Source organism: Schistocerca nitens, chromosome 2 (genome assembly GCF_023898315.1).
Source record: "Schistocerca nitens isolate TAMUIC-IGC-003100 chromosome 2, iqSchNite1.1, whole genome shotgun sequence".
NCBI lineage: Eukaryota > Metazoa > Arthropoda > Insecta > Orthoptera > Acrididae > Schistocerca > Schistocerca nitens.
The window spans coordinates 988,564,976-988,592,479 of NC_064615.1; the positions used below are offsets into that span (position 1 = coordinate 988,564,976).

Sequence of the window (27,504 nt, forward strand, 5' to 3'; positions counted from 1 at the left end):
TGTACGAGGTGCATTCAAGTTCTAAGGCCTCCGATTTTTTTTTCTCCGGAGTGGAAAGAGATAGAAACATGCGCATTGTTTTAAAATGAGGCCGCATTCATTGTCAATACACCCCAGAGATGGCAGCACCGTACGGCAGATGGAATTTTACCGCCAGCGGCGAGAATGAGAACTGTTTTAAATACTTAAAATGGCGACGTTTTCCTTACTTGAACAGCGTGCAATCACTCGTTTTCTGCATTTGCGTGGTGTGAAACCAATTGAAATTCATCGACAGTTGAAGGAGACATGTGGTGATGGAGTTATGGATGTGTCGGAAGTGCGTTCGTCGGTGCGACAGTTTAATGAAGGCAGAACATCGTGTGACAACAAACCGAAACAACCTCGGGCTCGCACAAACCGGTCTGACGACATGATCGAGAAAGTAGAGTGAATTGTTTTGGGGGATCGCCGAATGACTGTTGAACAGATCGCCTCCAGAGTTGGCATTTCTGTGGGTTCTGTGCACACGATCCTGCATGACGACCTGAAAATGCGAAAAGTGTCATCCAGGTGGGTGCCACGAATGCTGACGGACGACCACATGGCTGCCCGTGTGAGCAATGTTGACGCGCAACGACAGCATGAATGGGACTTTCTTTTCATCGGTTGTGACAATGGATGAGACGTGGATGCCATTTTTCAATCCAGAAACAAAGCGCCAGTCAGCTCAATGGAAGCACACAGATTCACCACCACCAAAAAAATTTCGGGTAACCGCCAGTGCTGAAAAAATGATGGTATCCATGTTCTGGGACAGCGAGGGCGTAATCCTTACCCATTGCGTTCCAAAGTGCACTACGGTAACAGGTGCATCCTACGAAAATGTTATGAAGAACAAATTCCTTCCTGCACTGCAACAAAAACGTCCGGGAAGGGCTGCGTGTGTGCTGTTTCACCAAGACAACGCACCCGGACATCGAGCTAACTTTACGCAACAGTTTCTTCGTGATAACAACTTTGAAGTGATTCCTCATGCTCCCTACTCACCTGACCTGGCTCCTAGTGACTTTTGGCTTTTTCCAACAATGAAAGACACTCTCCGTGGCCGCACATTCACCAGCCGTGCTGCTATTGCCTCAGCGATTTTCCAGTGGTCAAAACAGACTCCTAAAGAAGCCTTCGCCGCTGCCATGGAATCATGGCGTCAGCGTTGTGAAAAATGTGTACGTCTGCAGGGCGATTACGTCGAGAAGTAACGCCAGTTTCATCGATTTCGGGTGAGTAGTTAATTAGAAAAAAAATCGGAGGCCTTAGAACTTGAATGCACCTCGTAGATAGATCTAGACGTATGGGACATTCCATTTCGGAAATCGGTATGTAATTTAATATTCCGAGATCCACAGCGTCCAGTGTGTGCAGAATAACCAGATTTATGGCATTACCTCTCATCACAGACAACAAAGTGGTCGACGGCCTTTACTTAACGACAGAGAGCAGCGGCTTTTGCGTAGAGTTGTCAATGCTAAGAGCCAAGCAGCACTGTGTAAAACAACCGCAAAAATTAATCTGGGACGTTCGACGAACGTATCCGTTAGAACAGTGCGGCAAAATCTGGCGTTAATGTTCTATGGCAGCAGACGACCGACGTGAGTTTGGCGCAGACCCCACGAAACCATGGAGCCGAGTTGTCATAGAGGCACTGTGCAAGCTGGTGGTGGATCCGTAGTAGCGTGGGTTGTGTTTATATGGAATGGACTGGGTCCTTTGGTCCAACTGACCCGATCATTGACTGGAAATGATGATGTTCGGCTACTTGGAGACTATTTGCAGCCATTCATGGACTTCACGTTCCCAAACAACGATGTAATGTTTATGGATGACAATGCGACATGTCACTGGGCCACAATTGTTCACGACTGGTTTCAAGATAATTCTGGACCGTTCGAGCGAATGATTTGGCCACCCAGATCGCCCGAAATGAATCCGATCGAACATTTATGTGCCATAATCGAGAGGTCAGTTCGTGCACAACATACTGTACCGGCAACACTTTCGCAGTCATGAACGTCTATACTGCCAGCAAGGCTCAGTATTTCTGCAGGGGCTTCCAACGGCTTGTCGGGTCTTTTTCCTAAAGGAAGTAGCTGAAAAACCCAAGTCTACTTGTCCTGCAATGTTTTTATTTCTTGATCCATTGCTCTCTTTTACTTGTCTTATTGATCTTACATCATAGCTACGTGAAATATATGTGGCTCTTCACAATCTGTAAAGTAGAAACTACATAACCTTCACATCTTATGGGAGATTTCATCAATCACGTAACTATATTCTCCCATTTATTTTCTCATAGCATTTATTTCCTCATGTCGTTGTCTTCAGTTTAAATACCTTTTTGAGAATTGTCGAGTCTTGGAATTCTTCAGCAGGATTATTCATAGCTACTGTAACAAGCTCGTCTACCTGCTAAAGTAAAGTATTTTCTTCAAAAATGAAATTTCGTATGGGATTAACTTCTTGTCATCTGTTGACCAAATAAGATAACCTTTCATGTCATCACAACCAAGAAAAATTACTTTTACGGCTTTCTGGTCCATCTTCTTTCTCCTTTCCTTGGGAACACTAGCGTGCAAACAGATCTTACTATATGCAAAGGCTTTGTCTCAGGTTTCTCTCAAAACCACAATTCATATGAAGATAATCCAGAAACGATGGAAGATCGTATTCGATGTGAAATGTAAGCTGCTGGACGTATCATTTCGGCCGAATAAAACACCCTGGAATATCACTGTGAACATTCATCACTACTCAGTCTGTTTCTAAAACGGTACGATTCTCACTCAAACGGCAGCCATTTTGCTGTGCAGTACACAAAAATGTCAGACGGTGAATTATGCCCTCTTTGTGTAGAACCTCTCTAACCACGTTGTTGTCTGACTGTCCACCACTATCACTGAAAAGAATCATAACACCTAAAACAACAATCTTTGCTTGAGCTATAAATTACCTCGGTTTACGAACAAAATCAGATATTGCTCCTACGAAACAAAAATTTCAAAAACACAAAAAACTATATCCAGACACAGAGCTTTGAAATAGGCTACGAGTATCTGTATGACGCTCTCCCAGCATGGTAGCTTTTTTGTCTTATTCCAAAGGGAAGTCGATGACGTTTACCATAAACAAAATCTTCACATAAGTCAAAGTGCAGGTCCAGTTGACATTCATCTCCTTGCAGATATTTTCTATCAACTGATGTTTACTCTGATGTTCAAATCTTTCATGATGCAACTGCTGTAATTGTTGTTGATTGAGTGCATTTCCTACAACAGAAAATTGACATTTAACACTTCTCGTAGTCACTTTGAATAAGTCTCTGAAGCGAAAGGGTAATCCACTCAAGTTGGACATTTGAACCAATTTTAAGAGCGCATTTTCCACAGACGACAAATCTAGTATATTCTTGTCTTTTAAAGCAACTACGGAAGATACGTTTCCATTAGTTTTTGTACATACCGTAAGTCTATCGTTAGTTTCTAATAATTTCCCTTTACTGTTGTTTCGGTATTTATAGTTCCTTTACCAAACGCTTCAACAGTACTTCTATCTACTATCTAACAATGTGTGTTGACAGTAACAATTCAAAAACCTTAAAGTTCCTTCTGTCATAGGGAACGTATTGTTCGGGTACCCATATCCTGTTTTGCTTCATTGTAGTCAGAATACATCACAGCAGATGTCATAGGAAGCAGCTTCATACTAAATTTCTTGTCTGAAACATTGTTAACTTCAGACTAAAGCATGTCTATCATTTTGGTAGCTTTCCATCTGCTATTCACTTTGATCATATGAATCTGCTTTTTGCAAAATTGCAAATTATTTTATCCTCCTCCTTGAAATCCTTAGAATATTTTTTTTTTGTTCTTTCGAACTTAACGTAAGTTCCTCTTGCGAAGTATATTCTTTTTCTTTACTTTAGAAATCCCTCTCAAAAGCACAGACCGTGTATCAGTTTATTAAAAAATAAATCAGATATTTTACATTTATTCGTACCGTCGTTGTTCACTTGTTGCTTCGAATCAATTGTCAAAGTTTCAAGTTTACGTACGGTATATTGATACCAATATCATCAATGAAATTTTTCTTAAAATGAAAGAACGGGGAACAAGTGTCATGCATCTATGCACTTATATCCAAATGTCTTGAGCGGAAGCATTTCACCTTACCTGTTTCAACATTTCTTCAGTCATATTTGTTGTCAAGACAGTTAACAAATTGGTATCAGTAGTGAGAAATGTTTCCACAGAAGCACTACATGGCTATCTTTCCGTCACACTTGCATCTTCTGCAGCTGTATGTGATTTTGCTAACGGATCTTCAACTAAATCAAATGCTTCTGAAATACTTCTCTATTAATTTAACATTGTCTAATGATTTTTACGTTCTTACACATCACTCTCTTTTCAATGCGAGAATGACCTAGTTAGTCTAATCACATCATCTTCAAAAGTCGTCTTTTTTAAGGAGTTTGTATCGCATTTCTCGAGTTTTTTTTTCTTTTTTGGAAGGAAGGACTGGGCCATAACACAACTGTTTCAATTAAAGCAAGTCACATTGATTAAAAAAGAGAAGATTGAAATGTTGAATTTTGGGACTTTCAAAATAATTTAAAACTTCATCAAAATAATAAAATTCAGTAATTAAATACAGTGTTAATTAAGAAAAAGCTTTCATGATTTAAATATCTAATCAAGCCTAATAAAATTAATCAATATGAAAGAGACTAATAACTCCAGCAAAAATTGTAAAAATAAATTTCCAAGGTTCTCCCATCCATGGGAGGTAATACCAGATAACAGAAACCAACAACTTTCTGCCTCATAATTGTGAAGTGTGGCTTCAATTTTAGAAACGCCAAAAACACAGGTGGAGCAGCGTTATCCCAACATTATATATATATATATATATATATATATATATATATATATATATATATATATATATATATATATATATAGGGTGAGTCACCTAACGTTACCGCTGGATATATTTTGTAAACCACATCAAATACTGAGGAACCGATTCCACAGACCGAACGTGAGGAGAGGGGCTAGTGTAATTGTTTAATACAAACCATACAAAAATGCACGGAAGTATGTTTTTTAACACAAACCTACTTTTTTTATATGGAACCATGTTAGTATTGTTAGCACATCTGAACATATAAGGAAATACGTAATCAGTGCCGTTTGTTGCATTGTAAAATGTTAATTACATCCGGAGATATTGTAACCTAAAGTTGGCGCTTGAAACCTCCGACGTTCAGTTGCGTGTTGTAACAAACACGGTCCACGGTCGGCGAGCAGCATCTGCAGGGACATGTTTACGATGACGACCGTGTTTACGAGTGTGGCTGTAGTGCACTGTTGTGGTTTGGTCTAGCTGTCGCAGTGTCCGCATGTAGCGCTTGCTGCTATTGTTTTTCTGCATTCGTCTCCGCACGCAGACCAACTGTAGTACACCGTGTTACCAGACGTCTGTGATAGTGTAGTGTTGTAGGAACTGTGACCATGGTGTATTCGAACTCTGAAAAGGCGGAGATGATACTCATCTACGGCGAGTGTCGACGAAATGCAGCTGAAGCCTGCAGGGTGTATGCAGAACGGTACCCGGACAGAGAGCATCCAACGTGCCGCACATTGCAAAACATCTACCGCCAACTGTATGCAACAGATATGGTCGTAGGACGCAAACGGGTCCGTAACAGGCCCGTCACAGGAGAAGCGGGAGCAGTTGGTGTGTTAGCTGCTGTTGGCATGAACCCACACATGAGTACACGGGACATTGCGAGAGCCAGTGGACTGAGTCAAAGTAGTGTCATGCGCATACTGCATCGTCACCGCTTTCACCCGTTTCATGTGTCGCTACATCAGCAATTACATGGTGATGACTTTAATCATCGAGTGCAATTCTGTCAATGGGCATTAACAGAGAATGCGTTGCAGTTCTACCTGTTTACCGATGAAGCGGGTTTCACAAACCACGGGGCAGTGAATCTACGGAACATGCATTACTGATCCGTGGACAATCCTCGCTGGCTCAGACAGGTAGAGCGACAGCGACCGTGGACTGTAATTGTATGGTGCGGAGTCATTGGCGACCACCTCATTGGTCCTCACTTCATTGCAGGGGCCCAAACAGCTGCAACATACATCGCGTTTCTACAGAATGATCTGCCAGCGTTGCTCGAAACTGTCCCACTGGAAACGCGTCGACGCATGTGGTATCAGCATGATGGTGCACCTGCACATTCCGAAATTAACACTAGGCTGACCGTTGACAGGATGTTCGACGGACGTTTCATATTACGTGGAGGACGCATAAATTGGCCAGCCCGTTCTCCTGATCTTACACCTCTGGAGTTCTTTCTGTGGGGTACGTTAAAGGAGAATGTGTACCGTGATGTGCCTACAACTCCAGAGGATATGAAACAACGTATTGTGGCAGCCTGCGGCGACATTACACCAGATGTACTGCGGCGTGTACGACATTCATTACGCCAGAGATTGCAATTGTGTGCAGCAAATGATGGCCACCACATTAAACATCTATTGGCCTGACATGTCGGGACACACTCTATTCCACTCCGTAATTGAAAACGGAAACCACGTGTGTACGTGTACCTCACCCCTCATGGTAATGTACATGTGCACCAGTGAAAAAGACCAATAAAAAGGTGTTAGCATGTGGACGTAATGTGCTGTTCCAGTCTCTTCTGTACCTAAGGTCCATCACCTTTCCTTTTGGATCCCTACGTAATTCGGTACTCTCCGATACACAAGATCGAACAGCGGAGGAGTGGTACTCAAGCGTCAACTTTAGGTTACAATATCTCCGGATGTAATTAACATTTTACAATGTAACAAACGGCACTGATTACGTATTTGTTTATATGTTCAGATGTGCTAACAAAACTAACAGGGTTCCATTTTAAAAAAAACTTAGGTTTGTTTTAAAAAACATACTTCCGTGCATTTTTGTATGGTTTGTATTAACCAATTATACTAGCCCCTCTCCTCACGTTCGGTCTGTGGAATCGATTCGTCAGTATTTGATGTGGTTTACGAAATATATCCAGCGGTAATGTTAGGTGACTCACCCTATATATATATATATATATATATATATATATATATATATATATATATATATATATATATATATATTGGGATGCCTTACAACATGGGCAGCCTGGGGAATACTGGACTCTCCGCCTTCTACTAGTGCTGTTCGGAAAGTAAGTTCCGATCGGTCGTGAAATGGAAACTACTGTGAAAATCAAAGCTGTTTTATTTACAATGGTTAGCTACACCTTACAGCTACTTCTGTAGATAGTCGCCACTCCGACTTAAGGCATTTGTCATAGCATTTTACCAACTTTCCAATACCCTCGTCATAGAAGGCAGTCGCCTGTTCTTTCCGCCAATTCACTACGCGGGTCTACAGCTCGTTGTCTGTGCCAAAATGTTACATCCATAGCTAGCAGTTCATGTGAATAGAGATGAAAGTCAGGACGGGCCAATTATGGGCTATGTTGTAGGTGATCAAACAGTTCCCATCGAAAACGCTGCAGGAGAATCTTCATTGCCCCTGTAGAGTGCGCCGAGAATTCTCATGACAAACGAAACGCATGACAGTTGCGTTATGTGGGCTGCACGATATCAGCCAAAATCTCTGATCAGATCCTCATACTTGGCGGGAGACACTATTTTTCTTTCTGTTCACTCAGAACTTGAAACAGCGATGGGCATACTGGAGACACCACCCAACTCATCTGTGCAAAACACCATCGGATTTTCACAATGGTTTGCACTTCGCGACCGATCGGAACTTACTTTTTGAACAGCCCTCGTATAACATACTGTAAATAACTTTAAACACACACACCACTATGTTAAAACAGATGAGGTAAAATATCAGCCTCAAAAGGAATCTATGAAACCTAACTTAAGCAAACACCACCCAAGCGGAATACACTACTGGCCATTAAAATTGCTACACCACGAGGATCACGTGCTACAGACGCGAAATGTAACCGACAGGGAGAAGATACTGTGATATGCAAATGATTAGCTTTTCAGAGCATACACACAAGGTTGGCGCCGATGGCGACACCTACAACGTGCTGACATGAGGAAAGTTTCCAACCGATTTCTTATACACAAACAGCAGTTGACCGGCGTTGCCTGGTGAAACGTTGTAGTGATGCCTCGTGTAAGGAGGAGAAATGCGTACCATCACATTTACGACTTTGATAAAGGTCGGATTGTAGCCTATCGCGATTGAGGTTTATCGTATCACGACATTGCTGCTCGCGTTGTTCGAGATCCAATGACTGTTAGCAGAATATGGAATCGGTGGTTTCAGGAGGGTAATATGGAACGCCGTGCTGGATCCCAACGACCTCGTATCACTAGCAGTCGAGATGACAGGCATCTTATCCGCATGGCTGTAACGGATCGTGCAGCCACGTCTCGTTCCCTGAGTCAACAGACAGGGACGTTTGCAAGACAACAACCATCTGCACGAACAGTTCGATGACGTTTGCAGCAGCATGGACTATCAGCTCGGAGACCATGGCTACGGTTACCCTTGACGCTGCATCACAGACAGGAGCGCCTGCGATGGTGTACTGAACGACGAACCTGGGTGCACAAATGACAGAACGTCATTTTTTCTGATGAATCGAGGTTCTGTTTACAGCATCATGAAGGTCGCATCCGTTTCTGGCGACATCGCGGTGAACGCACATTGGAAGCGTGTATTCGTCATCGCCATACTGGCGTATCTCCCGGCGTGATGGTATGGGGTGCCATTGGTTACACGTCTCGGTCACCTCTTGTTTGCACTGACGACACTTTGAATAGTGGACGTTACATTTCAGATGTGTTACGAGCCGTGGCTCTACCCTTCATTCGATCCCTGCCAAACCGTACATTTCAGCAGGATAATGCACGACCGCATGTTGCAGGTCCTGTACGGGCCTTTCTGGATACAGAAAATGTTCGACTGCTGCCGTGGCCAGCACATTCTCCAGATCTCTCACCAATTGAAAACATCTGGTCAATGGTGGCCGAGCAACCGGCTCGTCACAATACGCCAGTCACTAATCTTGATGAACTGTGGTATCGTGTTGAAGCTGCATGGACAGCTGTACCTGTACACGCCATCCAAGTTCTGTTTGACTCAATGCCCAGGCGTATCACGGCCGTTATTACGACCAGAGGTGGTTGTTCCGGGTACTGATTTCTCAGGATCTATACACCAAAATTGCGTGAAAATGTAATCAGATGTCAGTTCTAGTATAATGTATTCGTCCAATGAATACACGTTTATCATCTGCATTTCTTCTTGGTGTAGCAATTTTAATGGCCAGTAGTGTACATTAAATAATACACTCAAAACAGTAGCTTACGCTCGCTGTACGTGAACATACAAGGACTAAGATGCTGCCTGACGAAAACAGAATTATTACACACCAGAGCCACTCTGATGTCACCACAAGAAAATATAGGGATACCTTACAACACACACAACCTGGGGTGTACTGAGACCTCTGCTTTCTATAACATACAGTAAATAATTTAAAAACAAAGATGACTATATTGAAACAGTGTTAGATATCAGTCACAAAAGCAGCAGACAGTGCAGAGGCTACAAAACCCAACGTAAGGAAACCCCGCCCAAGAGCTATACAGTAAACAATACACCCACAAACAGCTTAATCTCTCCGTGTGCAAACTCACAAGGACTAAGGTGGTGCCTTACAGTACCGCAGTGTCATAATAAAAGCCAGATTTAGAAAATACCTCTTCACGTAAAATATGTCACTTGGGAAGAAACACACTTCAGTACAATATATAAGCATTAACACCTTTTAATTTAAAGACGTCTTAAAAGCCCAAGGCGTATTGACTTACACACCAACATGAGAGGTTCTGTAAACAATTTGGGAATGTTAAGCAGCATAAAAATCACCAAGAATTACTTAAAAATGTATTCACAATATTGTGCTGTGCCGACCATATTTGGTCAAAAACTGTGCCAGAGCCGCAGGTGGACGAGAGTGTAATGTGTTGCAAAGCAAAACATAGCCGACTGGCGTATATTTTAACCGAATGCGGTCGATACGTTACATTAATGTTGAATGACCCTTGGATTGTTATCCATGGAGAGTGAAATGAGACATCAGGACGACTGTAGATACGATTAATTAATTTTTATTCCATCCCTCAGCCATAGAGGCAACGGCCTTGCCGCCGTGGATACACCGGTTGCCGTCAGATCACCAAAGTTAAGCGCTGTCGGGTGTGGCCAGCACTTGGATGAGTGACCATACGGGCCGCCATGCACTGTTGCCATTTTTCGGGATGCACTCAGCCTCGTGATGCCAATTGAGGAGCTACTCGACCGAATAGTAGCTGCTTCGGTCAAAGAAAACCGTCATAACGACCGGACAGTGGACCACGAATTGCATTCCAGGATGTCGCTCCGGGTGTCATAGACCCGTGGCGTAGGCTGTGATACTGAGATGAGAATCCTTTAGTACATGACTGGCTTCGTACTTATAGGATCCAGACTATGTTCAAATGATTCAAATAGCTCTAAGCACTATGGGACTTAACATCTGAGGTCATCAGTCCCCTAGTCTTAGAACTACTTAAATCTGACTAACCTAAGGACATCACACACATCCATGCCCAAGGCAGGATTCGAACCTGCGCCTGTAGCAGCCAGACTATGTTCGTTTTGGGGTTAAGGCAATTACTCCAAACACTCCCATGGCGGCAAGCGAGGAGAGGCTTCCATCCTTCTGCTAACGTAATGCAGCATCGGCTGTTGTTTTATCGCACCCGACTGGCTCCACTCCGCAACGCCAGTCGGCCGTGTTTTGCTTTGCTCCTGCGGCTTGCTCTGTTGCGACTCACGTCTGCTCTGACGTATTTTTTTACTGTATACAGTCGATACGCTACAAAAGTCTAGGGCGATGTCTGGACAGACAAATGCCGGCGTAGACACGAGCGGTCGTGGCCATGACGCTCACCGATTCATGGAAGACTCACAGTTGACAGGACGAAAACTGCGAACATCTTCTCGCATGCACAAGAACGTGTCCCGCATGTCTCACATCAGTATCTTACCCACTACACGCCACCATCGGCGCCTCACAAGTAGACGCAGCAATTTCACCATCGCAAGCCCTGCCCCGCCTCGAAGCCCTGCTAGCCACACACTGAGGTCCACTACACGTCCTGACAGCCTACACAGACTTCCGCCTTCTCGGACAAAGATCAAATTTAAAGTCGTGACGCGACTATTTATCGTAGCACGGCTGAGAGACTTATGTTTGTGACTCTGATGTACCAACAATTGTGAAAATGGTTTCTTCTGCATATGGAAACAGTTTTATTGCTTTTAACAATTTATTATAAAATTTGCGTCAGTTTTCTCTTACGCGTCAGCTGTGGACGCTCATTTCTTAGGTTACACGATTTAGATCCTGAATTTCCTGTGTTGCACAATTATGAACTTGTTTGGCTCGAACTAGAGCAAACAAAGTTTCGTGCTGCTGTACAGTTATGTAACAGGCTATGTTCTCTACTATTTACTAGCTATTTCTTGTTCCGTAAAAGAAACGTTAATCTTTATTAAATACCTGTAGGTTTGAAGAGAATTGTTACTGAACAGCCATCCAGAGTTAATTGTCAATCTATACAGCAGTTCGGCGATTTGGTACTTTCTAGTTGGCTACGTTATGTACCGGACCAATACTCAAACATGGAACCTCCACCTTTCACGGGTAAATACGCTACCGAAACGGTTTTGTGGTGTGATGTTTCATACGTCTCATGGTCCTTAGGAAACCCAATGAAAGAGAAATGCGTAGCTAAACGCTGATACATTCCTATAGTTGACTTCATTACATCTACGCGTTCAACAACGTCTGTACTCCACTTACGGTGTGTGGTGGAGAATACTTACGGTACCACTTACTGATCCTCTCTTCCCTATTCCATTCACGAATGGCGCTTAGAAAGAATGATCGATGGTAAACCTTGTTCTAATTTCTCGAATTTTCACTTTGTGGTCACACACACTCGGAGTAGTGAAGCAACTTGAATCACTTAACAAAGGCAAGTCTTCTGGTCCAGACTGTATACCAATTAGCTTCTTTTCGGAGAACGCTGATGCATTAGCTCCATACTTAACAATCATATACAACCGTTCGCTCGACGAGAGATCCGTCACACCAATATTCAAGAAAGGTAGTAGGGGTAATCCACTAAGTTACAGGCCCATATCGTTAACGTCGATATGCAGCAGGATTTTAGAACATATATTGTATTCAAACATTATGAATGACCTCGAAGGAAACCGTCTATTGACACACAGTCAACATGGGTATAGAAAATATCGTTCCTGTGAAACACAACTAGTTCTTTATTCACATGAAGTGTTGAGTGCTATTGACAAGGGATTTCAGATCGATTCCCTATTTCTGTATTTCCGGAAGGCTTTTGACACTGTACCACACAAGAGGCTTGTAGTGAAATTGCATGCTTATGGAATATCGTCTCAGTTATGGGACTGGATTTCCTGCCAGAAAGATCACAGTTCGTAGTAATTGACGGAAAGTCATCGAGTAAAACAGATGTGATTTCTGGTGTTACTCAAGGTAGTGTTATAGGCCCTTTGCAGTTCCTTATCTATATAAACGATTTGGGGGCAACAATCTGAGCAGCCATCTTAGGTTGTTCGCAGATGACGCAGTCGTTTATCGACTAATAAAGTCATTAGAAGATCAAAACAAATTGCAAACCGGTTTAGAAAATATATCTGAATGGTTCGAAAATGGGCAGATGACTCTAAGTAACGAGAAGTGTGAGGTCATAGACATGAGTGCTAAAAGAAATCCGTTGAACTTCGGTTACATGATAAATCAGTCAAATCTAAAGGCCATTAATTCAACTAAATATATAGGTATTACAATTACGAAAAACTTAACTTGGAAGGAACACACAGAAAATGTTGTTGGGAAGGCTAACCAAATACTACGTTTTACTGGCAGAACACTTTCCTCTTTCAGAATACTGCTGCGCAGTGTGGGATCCTTACCAGATGGGACTGACGGAGTACATCGAAAAAGTTCAAAGAAGGGCAACACATTTTATATTATCGCGAAATATGAGAGTGTCAGAGAAATGATAGAGGATTTGGGCTGGACATCATTAAAAGAAAGCAGTTTTTCGTTGCGGCGTAATCTTCTCACGAAATTTCAATCACCAACTTTCTGCTCCGAATGCGAAAATATTTTGTTGTCACCGACCTACATAGGGAGAAACAATCACCACGATAAAATAAGGGAAATCAGAGCTCGTACGGAAAGATATAGGTACTCGTTCTCTCCGCGCGCTATACGAGATTGAAATGATAGAGAATTGTGAAGGTGGTTCTGTAAGTAGCCTGTTCAGGTTTTTATATTGGTAACGCCATGTAGCGCTCTGTATGAAAATCACTGGCTGTGCTGTGTGCAATCTGTGGCTGGTTGGCATTGTTGAAATATTCTCTATTGTAGTGTTGGGCAGTTGGATGTGAACAGCGTTAAGCGTTGCGCAGTTGGAGGTGAGCCGCCTACAGTGGTGGATGTGAGGAGAGGGATGGCAGAATTTTGAGTACGGTCGATCTGGACGTGTGTCCGTCAGAAAGAGTAAATTTGTATTATTGGATATCATGAACTGATACATATATATGATGGCTTTTGAACATTATTAAGGTAAATACATTGTTTGTTCCTTATCAAAATCTTTCATTTGCTAAATATGCCTATCAGTAGTTAGTGCCTTCAGTAGTTAGAATCTTTTACTTAGCTGGCTGTAGTGGCGCCCGCTGTATTGCAGTAGTTCGAGTAACGAAGATTTTTGTGAGGTAAGTGATTCATGATAGGTATAGGTTATTGTTAGTTCAAAAGTGGTTCAAATGGCTCTGAGCACTATGGGACTTAACTTCTAAGGTCATCAGTCCCCTAGAACTTAGAACTACTCAAACCTAACTAACCTAAGGACATCACACACATCCACGCCCAAGGCAGGATTCGAACCTTGCGACCGTAGCGGTCGCGCGGGTCCAGACTGTAGCGCCTAGAGCCGCTCGTCCACCACGGCCGGCTATTGTTAGTCAGGGCCATTCTTTTGTAAGGATTATTGAAAGTCAGATTGCGTTGCGCTGAAATATTGTAGGCCTATGTCAGTTTAGTAATGATCAGAATACGTAAAGAGAGAAATGTCTGAGTACGTTCAGTTTTGCTCAGCTGTTGGAAAATCAAATAACGTAAGAGGTTTATAAGCACAGTAATTCACTAATTTTTCTAAGGGGACGGCTCAGTTTGATGATCCCTCTGCCAGGCACTTGAATGTGATTTGCAGAGTATCGATGTACATGTAGATATAGATTGTAATTTCGCAAGACGTATGTGGGAATAAGTAATATAAGGAGCGATCAAGAAGTTTCCGTTTGATAGCGTTGCTGCAGCGCACCTGAAAAGTAGCGCGACTCAGATGCATGTGTGTAAGCACCGACGTGCGTGCAGTAAATGCGCAAACGTGAACTATGGCGACATTATTACCAAATACGCCCAAACAGGACCAACGTGATGTTATTCTTCCTTGGCTGCCGCAAGACAAAGACCGGTAGACATCCACCGCAGAATAAAGAAAGTTTATGTTACAGCATGTCTATCGAAAACCGCCGTTGTGGAATGGTGCGTCAAGAGATGCTGCCACTTCATGACGACGCACATCCCCACATCGCAAATGCCGTAATGCTGAAGTTACGCCAACTCTTGTGGGAGTTACTCGAGCTCCCGCCCTATAGCCCTGATCTCTCCCCATCCGATTACCTCAAGCCTTCACTCCCTTAAGAAAGGTCGCGAAGGGCCGACGATTCCTGTTGTACGATGTGTGCAGCAGGCAGTTATGGACTTCTTCGCGCGGCAGGTCATGGTGTTTGAGCCTAATGCGTCGATGTGAGATTGCCTCAATCCTCACTGTGATTTTTTTGTATTAGGATGCCAATTCTGTACTGTTCGGCCTTTGAAAGGAAACGTTTTGATCCCGCCGTAATGTAGTCCTACTCTTCGCGATTCTGACAGTAAACTTCTCCATGCCACACAAACCCCCTCCAGTAGTGACTGCTAATGGAGTTTCTTAAGCGTGCCTGTAACACTCCCGCGGCGATTAAACGACCACATAAAAAAAGTGCCGATCTTCGATCGATATTGCCCGTCTCTTGTGTTAATCCATCCCAGTAAGGGTCCGAGGCTGATAAGCAATACTGGAGAATGAGTTCTACATCTACATGATTACTCTGCAATTCACATTTAAGTGCTTGGCAGAGGGTTCATCGAACTACAATCATACTATCTCTCTACCATTCCACTCCCGAACAGCGCGCGGGAAAAACGAACACCTAAACCTTTCTGTTCGAGCTCTGATTTCTCTTATTTTATTTTGATGATCATTCCTACTTATGTAAGTTGGTCTCAACAAAATATTTTCGCATTTGGAAGAGAAAATTGGTGACTGAAATTTCGTAAATATATCTCGCCGCGACGAAAAACGTCTTTGCTTTAATGACTTCCATCCCAACTCGCGTATCATATCTGCCACACTCTCTCCCCTATTAAGTGATAATACAAAACGAGCTGCCCTTTTTTGCCCCCTTTTGATGTCCTCCGTCAATCACACCTGGTAAGGATCCCACACCGCGCAGCAATATTCTAACAGAGGACGAACGAGTGTAGTGTAAGCTGTCTCTTTAGTGGACTTGTTGCATCTTCGAAGCGTCCTGCCAATGAAACGCAACCTTTGGCTCGCCTTTCCCACAATATTATCTATGTGGTCTTTCCAACTGAAGTTGTTCGTAATTTTAACACCCAGGTACTTAGCTGAATTGACAGCCTTGAGAATTGTACTATTTATCGAGTAATCGAATTCCAACGGATTTCTTTTGGAACTCATGTGGATCACCACACACTTATCGTTATTTAGCGTCAACTGCCACCTGCCACACCATACAGCAATCTTTTCTAAATCGCTTTGCAACTGATACTGGTCTTCGGATGACCTTACTAGACGGTAAATTACAGCATCATCTGCGAACAACCTAAGAGAACTGCTCAGATTGTCACCCAGGTCATTTATATAGATCAGGAACAGCAGAGGTCCCAGGACGCTTCCCTGGGGAACACCTGATATCACTTCAGTCTTACTCGATGATTTGCCATCTATTACTACGAACTGTCACCTTCCTGACAGGAAATCACGAATCCAGTCGCACAACTGAGACGATACCCCATAGACCCGCAGCTTGATTAGAAGTCGTTTGTGAGGAACGGTGTCAAAAGCTTTCCGGAAATCTAGAAATACGGAATCAACTTGAGATCCCCTGTACAAACTGTTTTATAAGCAACTTGCTTCGCGGTTTCCCTAAGATTCTTCCTATGAAATGAAATGATCGTATGGCAATGTTGGCCGGGAGGCCCCATTCGGGGGAGTTCGGCCGCCGTATTGCAAGCCCTGTTTAGGTGACGCCACATCGGCGACTTGCGAGTCAATGATGATGAAATGATGATGAAGGGCACACAACACCCAGTCCCCTGCCGGGAATCGAACCCGGGCCCCCTGCGTGGTAGGCAGTAACGCTAGTGCTACGCTACGGAGACCGGATGGTTCTTCCTATAAATCTCAATCTAGCATCCGCCTTTCCTAGTTTTGATTCATGTGGTCATTTCAGTTCAAGTCGCACTATGTGGTTACCCCTAGCAATTTTACAGCAGTCAGTGTATTGATAAGTTTTCCAGCAGTAGTGCAATTGCGCAGTAGTGTATTTCTTCTTGTATGTATGAGCATTTTGCTACATTTATGTACGTTCATGGTCAACTGCCAGTCACTGCACCAGTCATCAATTCTCTACAGACTTCTTGCAGTTCGCTAAGATTTTCTGAAGTTGGTACCTTCTTAATGACAAACGCATCATCTGCGAACAGTTTTAGGGACCTTCCGAGTGACCTACTGGATCGTTTATATTAGGTTGGTGTGTAAGTTTGTAGCGTTTTTCGCTTGCCGGAGTGGCTGAGAGGCTCTAGGCGCTTCTGTCTGGAACCGCGCGAGCGTTACGGTCGCAGGTTCGAATCCTGCCTCGGGCATGGACGTTGTGACGTCCTTAGGTTAGTTAGGTTTAAATAGTTCTAAGTTCTAGGGGACTGATGACCTCAGAAGTTAGTGCTCAGAGCCATTTGTAGCGTTTTCCGATAACTTTGCTAAACACAACAGGTACAGAATGAGATTTTCACTCTGCAAGCGGAGTGTGCGCTGATATGAAACTGCCTGGCGGATTAAAACTGTGTGCCGGACCGAGACTCGAACTCGGGACCTTTGCCTTCTGCCGGCAAGTGCTCTACCATCTGAGCTACCCAAGCACGACTCACGCTCCGTCCTCACAGCTTCGCAGGAGGTTCGCAGGAGAGCTTCTGTGAAGTTTGGAAGGTAGGAGACGAGATACTGGCAGAAGTAAAACTGTGAGGAAGGGGCGTGAGTCGTGCTTGGGTAGCTCAGATGGTAGAGCACTTGCCCGCGGAAAGGCAAAGGTCCCGAATTCAAGTCTCGGTCCGGAACACAGTTTTAATCTGTCAGGAAGTTTCAAAAAAAATGTTCAAATGTTTGTGAAATCTTATGGGACTTAAGTGCTTAGGTCATCAGTCCCACACTACTTAACCTAAATTATCCTAAGGATAACACACACACCCATGCCCGAGGGAGGACTCGAACCACCGCCAGGACCAGGAGGTTTCACAATAGGTCCAGCTAACACAGACTTGAGTCGTCAATAATATGTTCTCCTTCACTATTTATAACAGTCTGCCAATGCTGCGGTAATTTCTCGATTCCGCGACTGTAGATATCATGTTATTTTGAGGCGAAGAACTCATCGAGCTATGTTCGTAGCGCATTTTCATCCTTGAACGTTGTTCGATAGACAGAGTGGAGAAGGTGAAAGTCTGATGGTGCAATATCAGGTGAATAAGGTGGGTGCGAAAAGACTTCCCAGTCCAACTCCTGTATAATGTTTTTTGTCAGTCTCGCAGCATGCGGGCGGGCGTTGTCGTCGAGTCCCACACTTCAAGCAGTCTTGCTGGTCGTTTTCATGGATTGCGTCTGCAAGACGACTCGGTTGTTGACAATAAATGTCAGCAGTGGGAAGCAATTCGTAGTAGGCCTACACCACACCGTCGCTGTTCCACCAGGTGCATAACATTATCCTTATGGATGCATGCAGGTAATTTATATAGGGAGTTGTTGCTTTGTTTGGGCTCAACCGTCTTTATTTTCCTTATGTTAGCATAAAGACACCATTTTTCGTAACCTGTAACGATACAGGATAGGAATGGTCGTTGTTGTTCACGTGCCAATAGATGACTAGCAAACAGAGATGCAGAAATGGCCACCCACTGATTTCTGTGATTTTGGTTTGGTGCATGCGGTACCCACACACCCGATTTTTAATCTTTCCCCACTGCATGCAAATGTTGCACGGTGGTGAAATGATCACAGTTCATCACATTTGCTAGTTCTCGAGTACCCTGACGTGGATCATTGTGGATTAATGCTTTTAAGTCATCTTCATCAAACTCGATGGTCTTCTTGAACGTGGAGAGCCACTAATGTCAAAACCATCCTTCTTCAAACAAGGAAACTTTTACTTGCTCTGTCTAATGGCATTATCCCCATACACGGCGTAGATGTTTGTGGCTGCCTCCATTCTCTAGCGTCCACAGCTCCATTCACTATCTCCAAAAGACAAAATGGCAATATGTGAACTCAAATAGCAACAATGAACTAAAAATAAAAATGACAATCTATAAATAAACGCATAGAAAGCAATAACAACATACAAAACAAAAACGCTACGAAGTTATGCACCAACCTAATATATATTGTAAAAACTAACGGTTCAAATGGCTCTAAGCACTATGGGACTTAACATCTGATGTCATCAGGCCCCTAGACTTAGAACTACTTAAACCTAACTAACCTAAGGACATCACACACATCCATGCCCGAGGCAGGATTCGAACCTGCCACCGTAGCAGCAGCGCGGTACCGGACTGAAGGGCCTAGAACCGCTCGACCATAGCAGCCGGCAAAAAGTAACGGTTCTCTTCTCTCTTCTCTGGGATGCACCCTAAATCACCCTAAGATTTGTTGATTTTTTTTCCAGTAAAGATCGACGTGTTGAGTTCTGTGTACAAGGTAGTCTTGTATCCAGTCGCAAATCTTGTCAGATATTTGTGAGATCGTATTTTTTCCCTCTAAACCTCGATGAGAAACTGTGCGAAATGGCTTCTTGAAGTCAAGGAACATAGAGTCAACCTAGCGCCCATGTCTACAGCGCTGGGGGAACAGAGCGAGCTGAGTTTCACAAGATCTCTTTTTTCGAAATCCTAGATGACTTATGCAGAGGAGATTTTAGTTCTCTAAAAACGTCATAATAGGTGAGTGATATAGGCTTTCAGTTACGTGCATCTACGATAATGCTGCTAGAAACGGAGCAAGTTCTTTCACGTAATCACTATAGAATATTAGAGAGATCTCATCTAGTCCATGGTGAGTGGTATAGGCTTTTAGTTTCGTGCATCTACAATAATTCTTCTAGAAACGGAGCAAGTTCTTTCACGTAATCACCGTAGAATATTAGAGAGATCTCATCTAGTCCATGGTGAGTGGTATAGGCTTTTAGTTTCGTGCATCTACAATAATGCTTCTAGAAACGGAGCAAGTTCTTTCACGTAATCACTGTAGAATATTAGAGAGATCTCATCTAGTCCATGGTGAGTGGTATAGGCTTTTAGTTTCGTGCATCTACAATAATGCTTCTAGAAACGGAGCAAGTTCTTTCACGTAATCACTGTAGAATATTAGAGAGATCTCATCTAGTCCATGGTGAGTGGTATAGGCTTTTAGTTTCGTGCATCTACAATAATGCTTCTAGAAACGGAGCAAGTTCTTTCACGTAATCACCGTAGAATATTAGAGAGATCTCATCTAGTCCATGGTGAGTGGTATAGGCTTTTAGTTTCGTGCATCTACAATAATGCTTCTAGAAACGGAGCAAGTTCTTTCACGTAATCACTGTAGAATATTAGAGAGATCTCATCTAGTCCACATGGCTTTCCACTTTTAAGCGATTGTAACCGCTTTTCTGTTCCGCGATCACTTATCTCAGCATGTGCAATTTGGGCATTTGTATGATGACTGAAACGGGGAATCGTATTATGATTCTCCACAGTGAAACCGTTTTGACCACACTGTCACTGAGTGACTGGGTAGATGATTTCGACATGCTTAGCGATATTAAGACAAAAACTTTTACTGAGGTGGGTTCGCAAAACTTTACTTTCATTGAATGCTTCTCCCATTGTTCTCCTTACACTGATTCTTGCATCGTTCAGCGTTTGTTTTTCACCTGTATGTTGATTTCCGTTAAATGTGCGACGGAGCTCTGTTAGACAGTGGCGAGTTTTATCGCATACTAAGTAGCTACAAAAAAAAAAAAATATATTTGGACAGTTTTGCAAACGATAAATGTATCTGCTGTGAATATTAGGCGACTGCAACTAGCTACTTGGCACCACGTAGCATGCCGTTAATTGCCATGAGCGCATTATATTTTATTTCTTTGTAAGTTGATGGTTCTCCATGCAGGCTAATGTAATCTGTCAAGAAGTCCATAATCTAGTATCAAACAAAGGAAGATGTGCACTGCGACAATGCTGAATAGACATCTTGAAACGGTACAGTAGTTTCCGCTGTATAAGCAGCAGGATCCGCTGCTCGCTCGCACCGGGAAATAGAAACAGAGGCGGCTCCGCAGCCAATTTTATTACACGGCGCGGCCGGCCGCGGGTGCAACAGAACCCATGTGGACGGGTGGAAAGAAACGTATCAGGCTTCATAATACCTATTTATATGTGTTGTGTATTATGCATTTCTTGTACGTGAATGTGAATCTGCAGATGATCTTTCCTAACCTCCTCACACATTTCCGTAAAGCGGGGCCAAATCTTTGTTGGGAAGTAGTTCTGTAGTATAGTAGTGCCAACCTTACTCCAGGGTAGGGGATCAGAGAGACAGCACAGGCAGGTAAAAATCAAAGACTTTCCAGTGTCATAAGATTTGGGGTGGAGATGTTGGTCACGGCCAAGTGGTTCGACCACCCCCTCCACCGGGGCCCAGGAAGACCTCCGGGTGCCCGCCATATTCAAGGAGGGTTACAGAAGACGAGTAAGTGAGCAGACGTGCCCTCAGTCCGTCTGTCTCAATATTCACGCATGGAAGAGAGGTATTTGAATATTTGTACTAATTCTTTTATTTCCAGCTTCGGATTGTGTAAGGAAATGAATGCGCTCGTTTAATTCCGGAAATTTGACCCCCTGTCTTAAAGTATATGGTCCCCAGTTTGCCCGTTATCCCCCTCACATAGTGAATGTCCTATGTAAAATATTGGGAGACTTTGGTGGTATACATTTGGCCAACGCAATTCCGTCTTACCCGTAGAAATGTGCGTGCAGATTAGTATATAATATACCCGAGCTATAAGTTGTAAAATTGTAATATCTGTAAACCGAAACAATTGCTGCGATCGCTGTAAAGTCGAGTGATAATGTTTAAAATAAATAAGTAATCAACTGTCATCAATCTTTAACATACCTTAAAAATCACAAAGAAGTCAAGTTAAAGGAACTTATTTAAAATAAAAGCTATAGAATGCAGGGACCCACACATCAGCGTGTGAGCCCTCCAGCCCCTTGCCTAGTATCGCACAGAAAGGGCACGCTCTCTAGGTAGCGCTCTCAAGTTCCCCTCCCCAGTTATCCGTTGGCAATTTTCATTCAGGGCTTGACGACATCAACTTTCATCTGGCGTCCCTAGGCAAGGAGGTTAGACGGTAAACTTTCAATCTCTTTGAAAGTCTAGAAATAAGGAACCCATCTGGTTTCCTGTATTCGCATTGTACCCTCAAGAAACTGACGGAGTTTCGAAACGGTCAGTAGTGTTTCATTCAGTTCGTAACAGTCAAATGTAGTAGTGGCATCTAAAACAGTGATTGGCAACATTTCAGTACCGATGCGCCGCATTCTCAGTACATGACTATCGTGTGAGCCACACATATTTCCAGCTCAATATTTTGAAGATTTTAATCAAATAATAAGTTAAAATTCAATAAACTTTGTAGTTTTATTGGAATATTGTTAACCGTTAGGTTAAAATGAAACCTGTGTACTAATTTAGTGAAGTTAACATGTTAATTATTTTGAAACTCAGTTTTGTTCCAGAAGGAAAAAATTAACAACATTCATATATATGCTTATCTATCTACTGATTGTAGTATTATTTGGGGATTACGGATAAAGAAACAAGTGCAAGTTGAAGGTTGTAACGTATATGCAACTAATATGTGCGTAGCTACAACAAATATACATACGTTCGTTAATGAAAAGTGACTCGATAAGGAACCTGACATATCAGTAAACGGAATCTAACCTGATTGACACTGTGTGCGTCTTGTCACTTAAGCCCTCAGCAGATTGTTACATGAAAACTTAAAACTAGTATTTGGGTAAGCTATTTGACTGCGTATTTGAATATGAAAAACTACACGAACAAATGAACCTCTAACAATGGATACCTAAGCTATCTGACTGCGTTTTTAAACAAGAAATTACAAGTGATACAGAATCTGACTTGTGGAACGGAATTTACTGGATTAGAGTACATGACATGTTGTAGTGTGTCAAGGTCTCTGTTTTGCATTCACCTCTTTAGATGACTACCCTTTGCCATGTGGGTTACAGCAATGCGCAGCAGCATGCAGCAGCAGCGACTAAGCATATTGTTACTAAGAATGAATTTACACTACTGGCCATTAAAATTGCTACACCAAGAAGAAATGCAGATGATAAACGTGTATTCATTGGACGAATACATTATACTAGAACTGACATCTGATTACATTTTCACGCAATTTTGGTGTATAGATCCTGAGAAATCAGTACCCGGAACAACCACCTCTGGTCGTAATAACGGCCGTGATACGCCTGGGCATTGAGTCAAACAGAACTTGGATGGCGTGTACAGGTACAGCTGTCCATGCAGCTTCAACACGATACCACAGTTCATCAAGATTAGTGACTGGCGTATTGTGACGAGCCGGTTGCTCGGCCACCATTGACCAGACGTTTTCAATTGGTGACAGAGCTGGAGAATGTGCTGACCAGGGCAGCAGTCGTAGATTTTCTGTATCCAGAAAGGCCCCTACAGGACCTGCAACATGCGGTCCTGCATTATCCTGCTGAAATGTAGGGTTTCGCAGGGATCTAATGAAGGGTAGAGCCACGGGTCGTAACATATCTGAAATGTAACGTCCACTGTTCAAAGTGCCGTCAATGCGAACAAGAGGCGACCGAGACTTGTAACCAATGGTACCCCATACCATCGCGCCGGCTGATACGCCAGTATAGCGATGACGAATACACGCTTCCAGTGTGCGTCCACCGCGATGTCGCCAAACACGGATGCGACCATCATGATGCTGTAAACAGAACCTGGATTCATCCGAAAAAATGACGTTTTGCCATTAGTGCACCCAGATTCGTCGCTGAATACACCATCGCAAGCGCTCCTGTCTGTGATGCAGCGTCAAGGATAACCCCAGCCATGGTTTCCGAGCTGATAGTCCATGCTGCTGCAAACGTCGTCGAACTGTTCGTGCAGATGGTTGTTGTCTTGCAAACGTCCCCATTTGTTGACTCAGGGATCGAGACGTGTTTGCACGATCTGTTACAGCCTTTTATTGGTAAAACACGCAATTTGTAATTTTCGCATCTATCTGGAGATTGTAATCCTGACGTCCCCACTTTTCTCACGATGTCATTGAGCATATCATTTTTTCTGAAATCCACATGACTTGTTCTTTTTCATTATTTGGAATTACTGTTGCACTGCTCAATCTTTTACACTAAAGAGCCAAAGAAACTGGCACACCTGCCTAATATCGTGTAGGGCCACCACGAGCACGCAGATGAACCGCAACACGACGTGGCATGGACTCGACTAATGTCTGAAGGAGTGCTGGAGGAAATTGACACCATGAATCCTGCAGGGCTGTCCATAAATCTGTAAGAGTACGAGGGGTTGGAGATGTCATCTGAGAACCACGTTGCGTGGCATCCCAGATGTGCTCAATAATGTTCGTATCTGGGGAGTTTGTTGGCCAGCGGAAGTTTCTAAATTCAGAAGAGTCTTCCTAGAACCACCTGTAGCAATTCTGGAATCGCGGGGTGTCGCATTGTCCTGTTGGAATTGCCCATGTCCGTCGGAGTGTGCAATGGACATGAACAGATGCAGGTGAAATGTGTGTGTGAATTTCTAAGGGACCAAACTGCTGAGGTCATCTGTCCCTAGACTTACACACTACTTAAACTAACTTATGCTATGAAGAACACACCCATCCATGCCCGAGGGAGGACTTGAACCTCCGGCGGGAGGAGCCCCGCAGCCCGCGACATGGCGCCTCAAAACAGCGCGGCCACTCCGCGCGGCGATGCAGGTGATCAGACAGGATGCTTCCCTACGTGTCACCCGTCAGAGTCATATCTAGACCTATCAGGGGTCCCATATCACTCCAACCGCACACGCCCCACACCATTACAGAGATTCCATCAATTTGAACAACCCCGTGCTGAGATGCAGGGCCCATGTTTGTTGGTGGTTAGTTCCTGTGGGATCAAATTGCTGAGATCATCGTTCCCTAGGCTTACGCACTACTTAATCTAACTTAAATTAACTTAAGCTAAGGACAACACACACACACGTGCCTGAGGGAGGACTCGAACCTCCGACGGGGGGAGCCGCGGGAACCGTGGCAAGGCCCCTAGACCACGCGGCTACCCCGCGCGGGTGCTGGTTCCATGGATTCATGAGGTTGTCTTCATACCCGCACACGTCCACCCGCTCGATACCATTTGATACCAGACTGGTCCTACCAGGCAATATCTTTCCAGTCTTCAGCAGTGCAATGTCGGTGTTGACGGGACCAGGTGAGGCGTAAAGCTTTGTGTCGTGCAATCATTAAATGTACACGAATGGGCCTTCGGCCCCGAATGCCCATATCGATGATGTTCCGTTGAATGGTTCGCACGCTGATATTTGTTGATGGCCCAGCATTGAAATCTGCAGCAATTTGCGGAAGGGTTGCACTTCTGTCACGTTGAACGATTCTCTTCAGTCGTTGTTGGCCCCATTCTTGTAGGATCTTTTTTCGGCTGCAGCGATGTCGGAGATTTGATGTTTTACCGGATTCGTCATATTCTCAGTACACTCGTGAAATGGTCGTACTGGAAAATCCGCACTTCGCTCGTGCGCTGACTATAACACCACGTTCAAACGCACTGAAATCTTGACAACCTGCCGTTGTAGCAGCAGTAACCGATGTAACAACTGCGGCAGACACTTATTGTCTTACTTAGGCGTTGTCGACCGCAGCGCCGTATTCTGCCTGTTTACACATCTCTTCATATGAATACGTGTGCGTATACCAGTTTCTTTGGTGCTTAAGTGTATCATCTATTTATACTTACACTGTACATGTGTGAGCCAAGTTTTTTCGTCTTCTATTATATACATTATTTATTCGTCTATCAGATTTATGTCGATTTTGAAAAGCACATGAAAATGGCTTAACGTAAAAGCCGAGGAGGAAATTAATGTTTAACGTCCCGTCGCCAATGAGGCAGTTAGATACGGAGTAGAAGCTCGGGTTAGGGAAGGAAGTGGAAGAAAATCGCCTTGCCCTTTCTAAGAAACCACCCTGGAATTTGTGCGAAACGTTTTAGGGAAAAATCAGGATTTCCGGACATGGGTTTGAAAGGCATCCTCCCGAATGCGATTCCAGTGTGCTAACCACTGCGCTACCTCGCCCCATGTAAAGACCGAAATCGGTGGTGGACTCAGTAAAGTTCTCAGTAGCACTTGGTGCGGTTTTCATTAATCAAGCAGACAGTTAAGGTATCAGCACTCTTTCGAACGTGGGAAAAACTATTAAAAACTAAAAACAACCAAAAATATAGATTTGTGTGTACTAACGTCTACTTGAACATACCACATTCCTGTTACTTGCAGCTATCTTATCTTTTTGATTAATTTTGTCTTGATCTGTGAATAGTCATCATTTCTTAATGAAATATTTGAATGCTGACAAGGATGTGCGGGTACATGTGTGTGCCTGTGTGTCGAGATGAGTCTCGAAGATCTCATTAAGTTGACATTTTGTTCGCAGTTGTGACACTTTTTAAATTGTTATTAATTTATAATTATTTGTCTTTTATGTATTTTTTTCAGTTTGTGTACGTGTTTTTAGTGATTTGTATGTGACCTGCATAAAATTGGTATTCAACTGATCATTGCATCCTGCTTTTTAACGTGACATATAGTGCACTCTGCAACTATGTTTGTAATCAGGTACACCTACACATTAGAAAGACAGTAGACTTGGCGCCATCTTCCTGGCCTGGGTTTCCCGTGCACATGAACACCCCAATACCGTCACTAGACAGTTCGACGCATCCAAGTGCGCTAGCGGTTTCACACTGACCGACGGCGGGCCATACACATCTCAGGCGCGAGCTTTCTGTGTGTAATGTCACAGTCTTCACAGGACATGTGTTTTCCACCTACATGATAACTGCTTGGCGATGTGCTGCTCACTATAAAATTACATTGTAAACATACGTAATGTCGATATGTCAGTGTCTCACAACAGCCTCTCTATACTAATAACAACAACTTGCATCGCATATCACCATTAAGTCAGGTGATTATATCAATCTTGTCAACAGATACTTACTCGGTATGGAGTCGAGCCGAACACAAGCTCCACGTTTGACCGTGTCAGCGGAGTGAAGAACAATCAGTCTGATACACTGGATATGAAGATAAGTTCAGTGCTAAAGGAGGATTCGGGCATCTACTTCTGTTATCTCGCCGGTGTGGCAAACGGCCGACACACGATACATTTCTCTGTCGTCGGTAAGTTTGTTTGAGGCTGGAATGACCAGTTAGGTTAGAAATATTAAATTATTATTTTATAAAAGCAGATATTTATTTTCAGTCTAGTATACTCTGCACTTAGTTGATTAAGTTATGTGAGATTTCATTATTTTTTAGCCCTTTACAAAGACTCTTCGCAATTCTTGTTCTCAGAGAAGATACGTCCTTCAATAGATGATTTTTTCTCAGCTCTCAAGCAGTTGTTTGTGATTAAGATTCAGCTAAAACATCACACGAGTCTAAATCTGTGGACAGGGTGGGTATTAGAGTAGTCCGAAAGAGCGCTTGTGCCGTTCGCAGCACG

General features: G+C 43.4%; 1 protein-coding gene across 1 annotated transcript in view; it reads left to right on the forward strand.

The window, feature by feature from the left end:
- LOC126237314 (uncharacterized) overlaps positions 1 to 27,504 on the forward strand; it is a 158,230-nt gene that overhangs the window by 84,838 nt on the left and 45,888 nt on the right. The window contains exon 5 of the mRNA XM_049947279.1: positions 26,990 to 27,179. Within this exon, the coding sequence (XP_049803236.1) occupies positions 26,990 to 27,179 (190 nt within the window). The remainder of the gene's footprint in view (positions 1 to 26,989; positions 27,180 to 27,504) is intronic.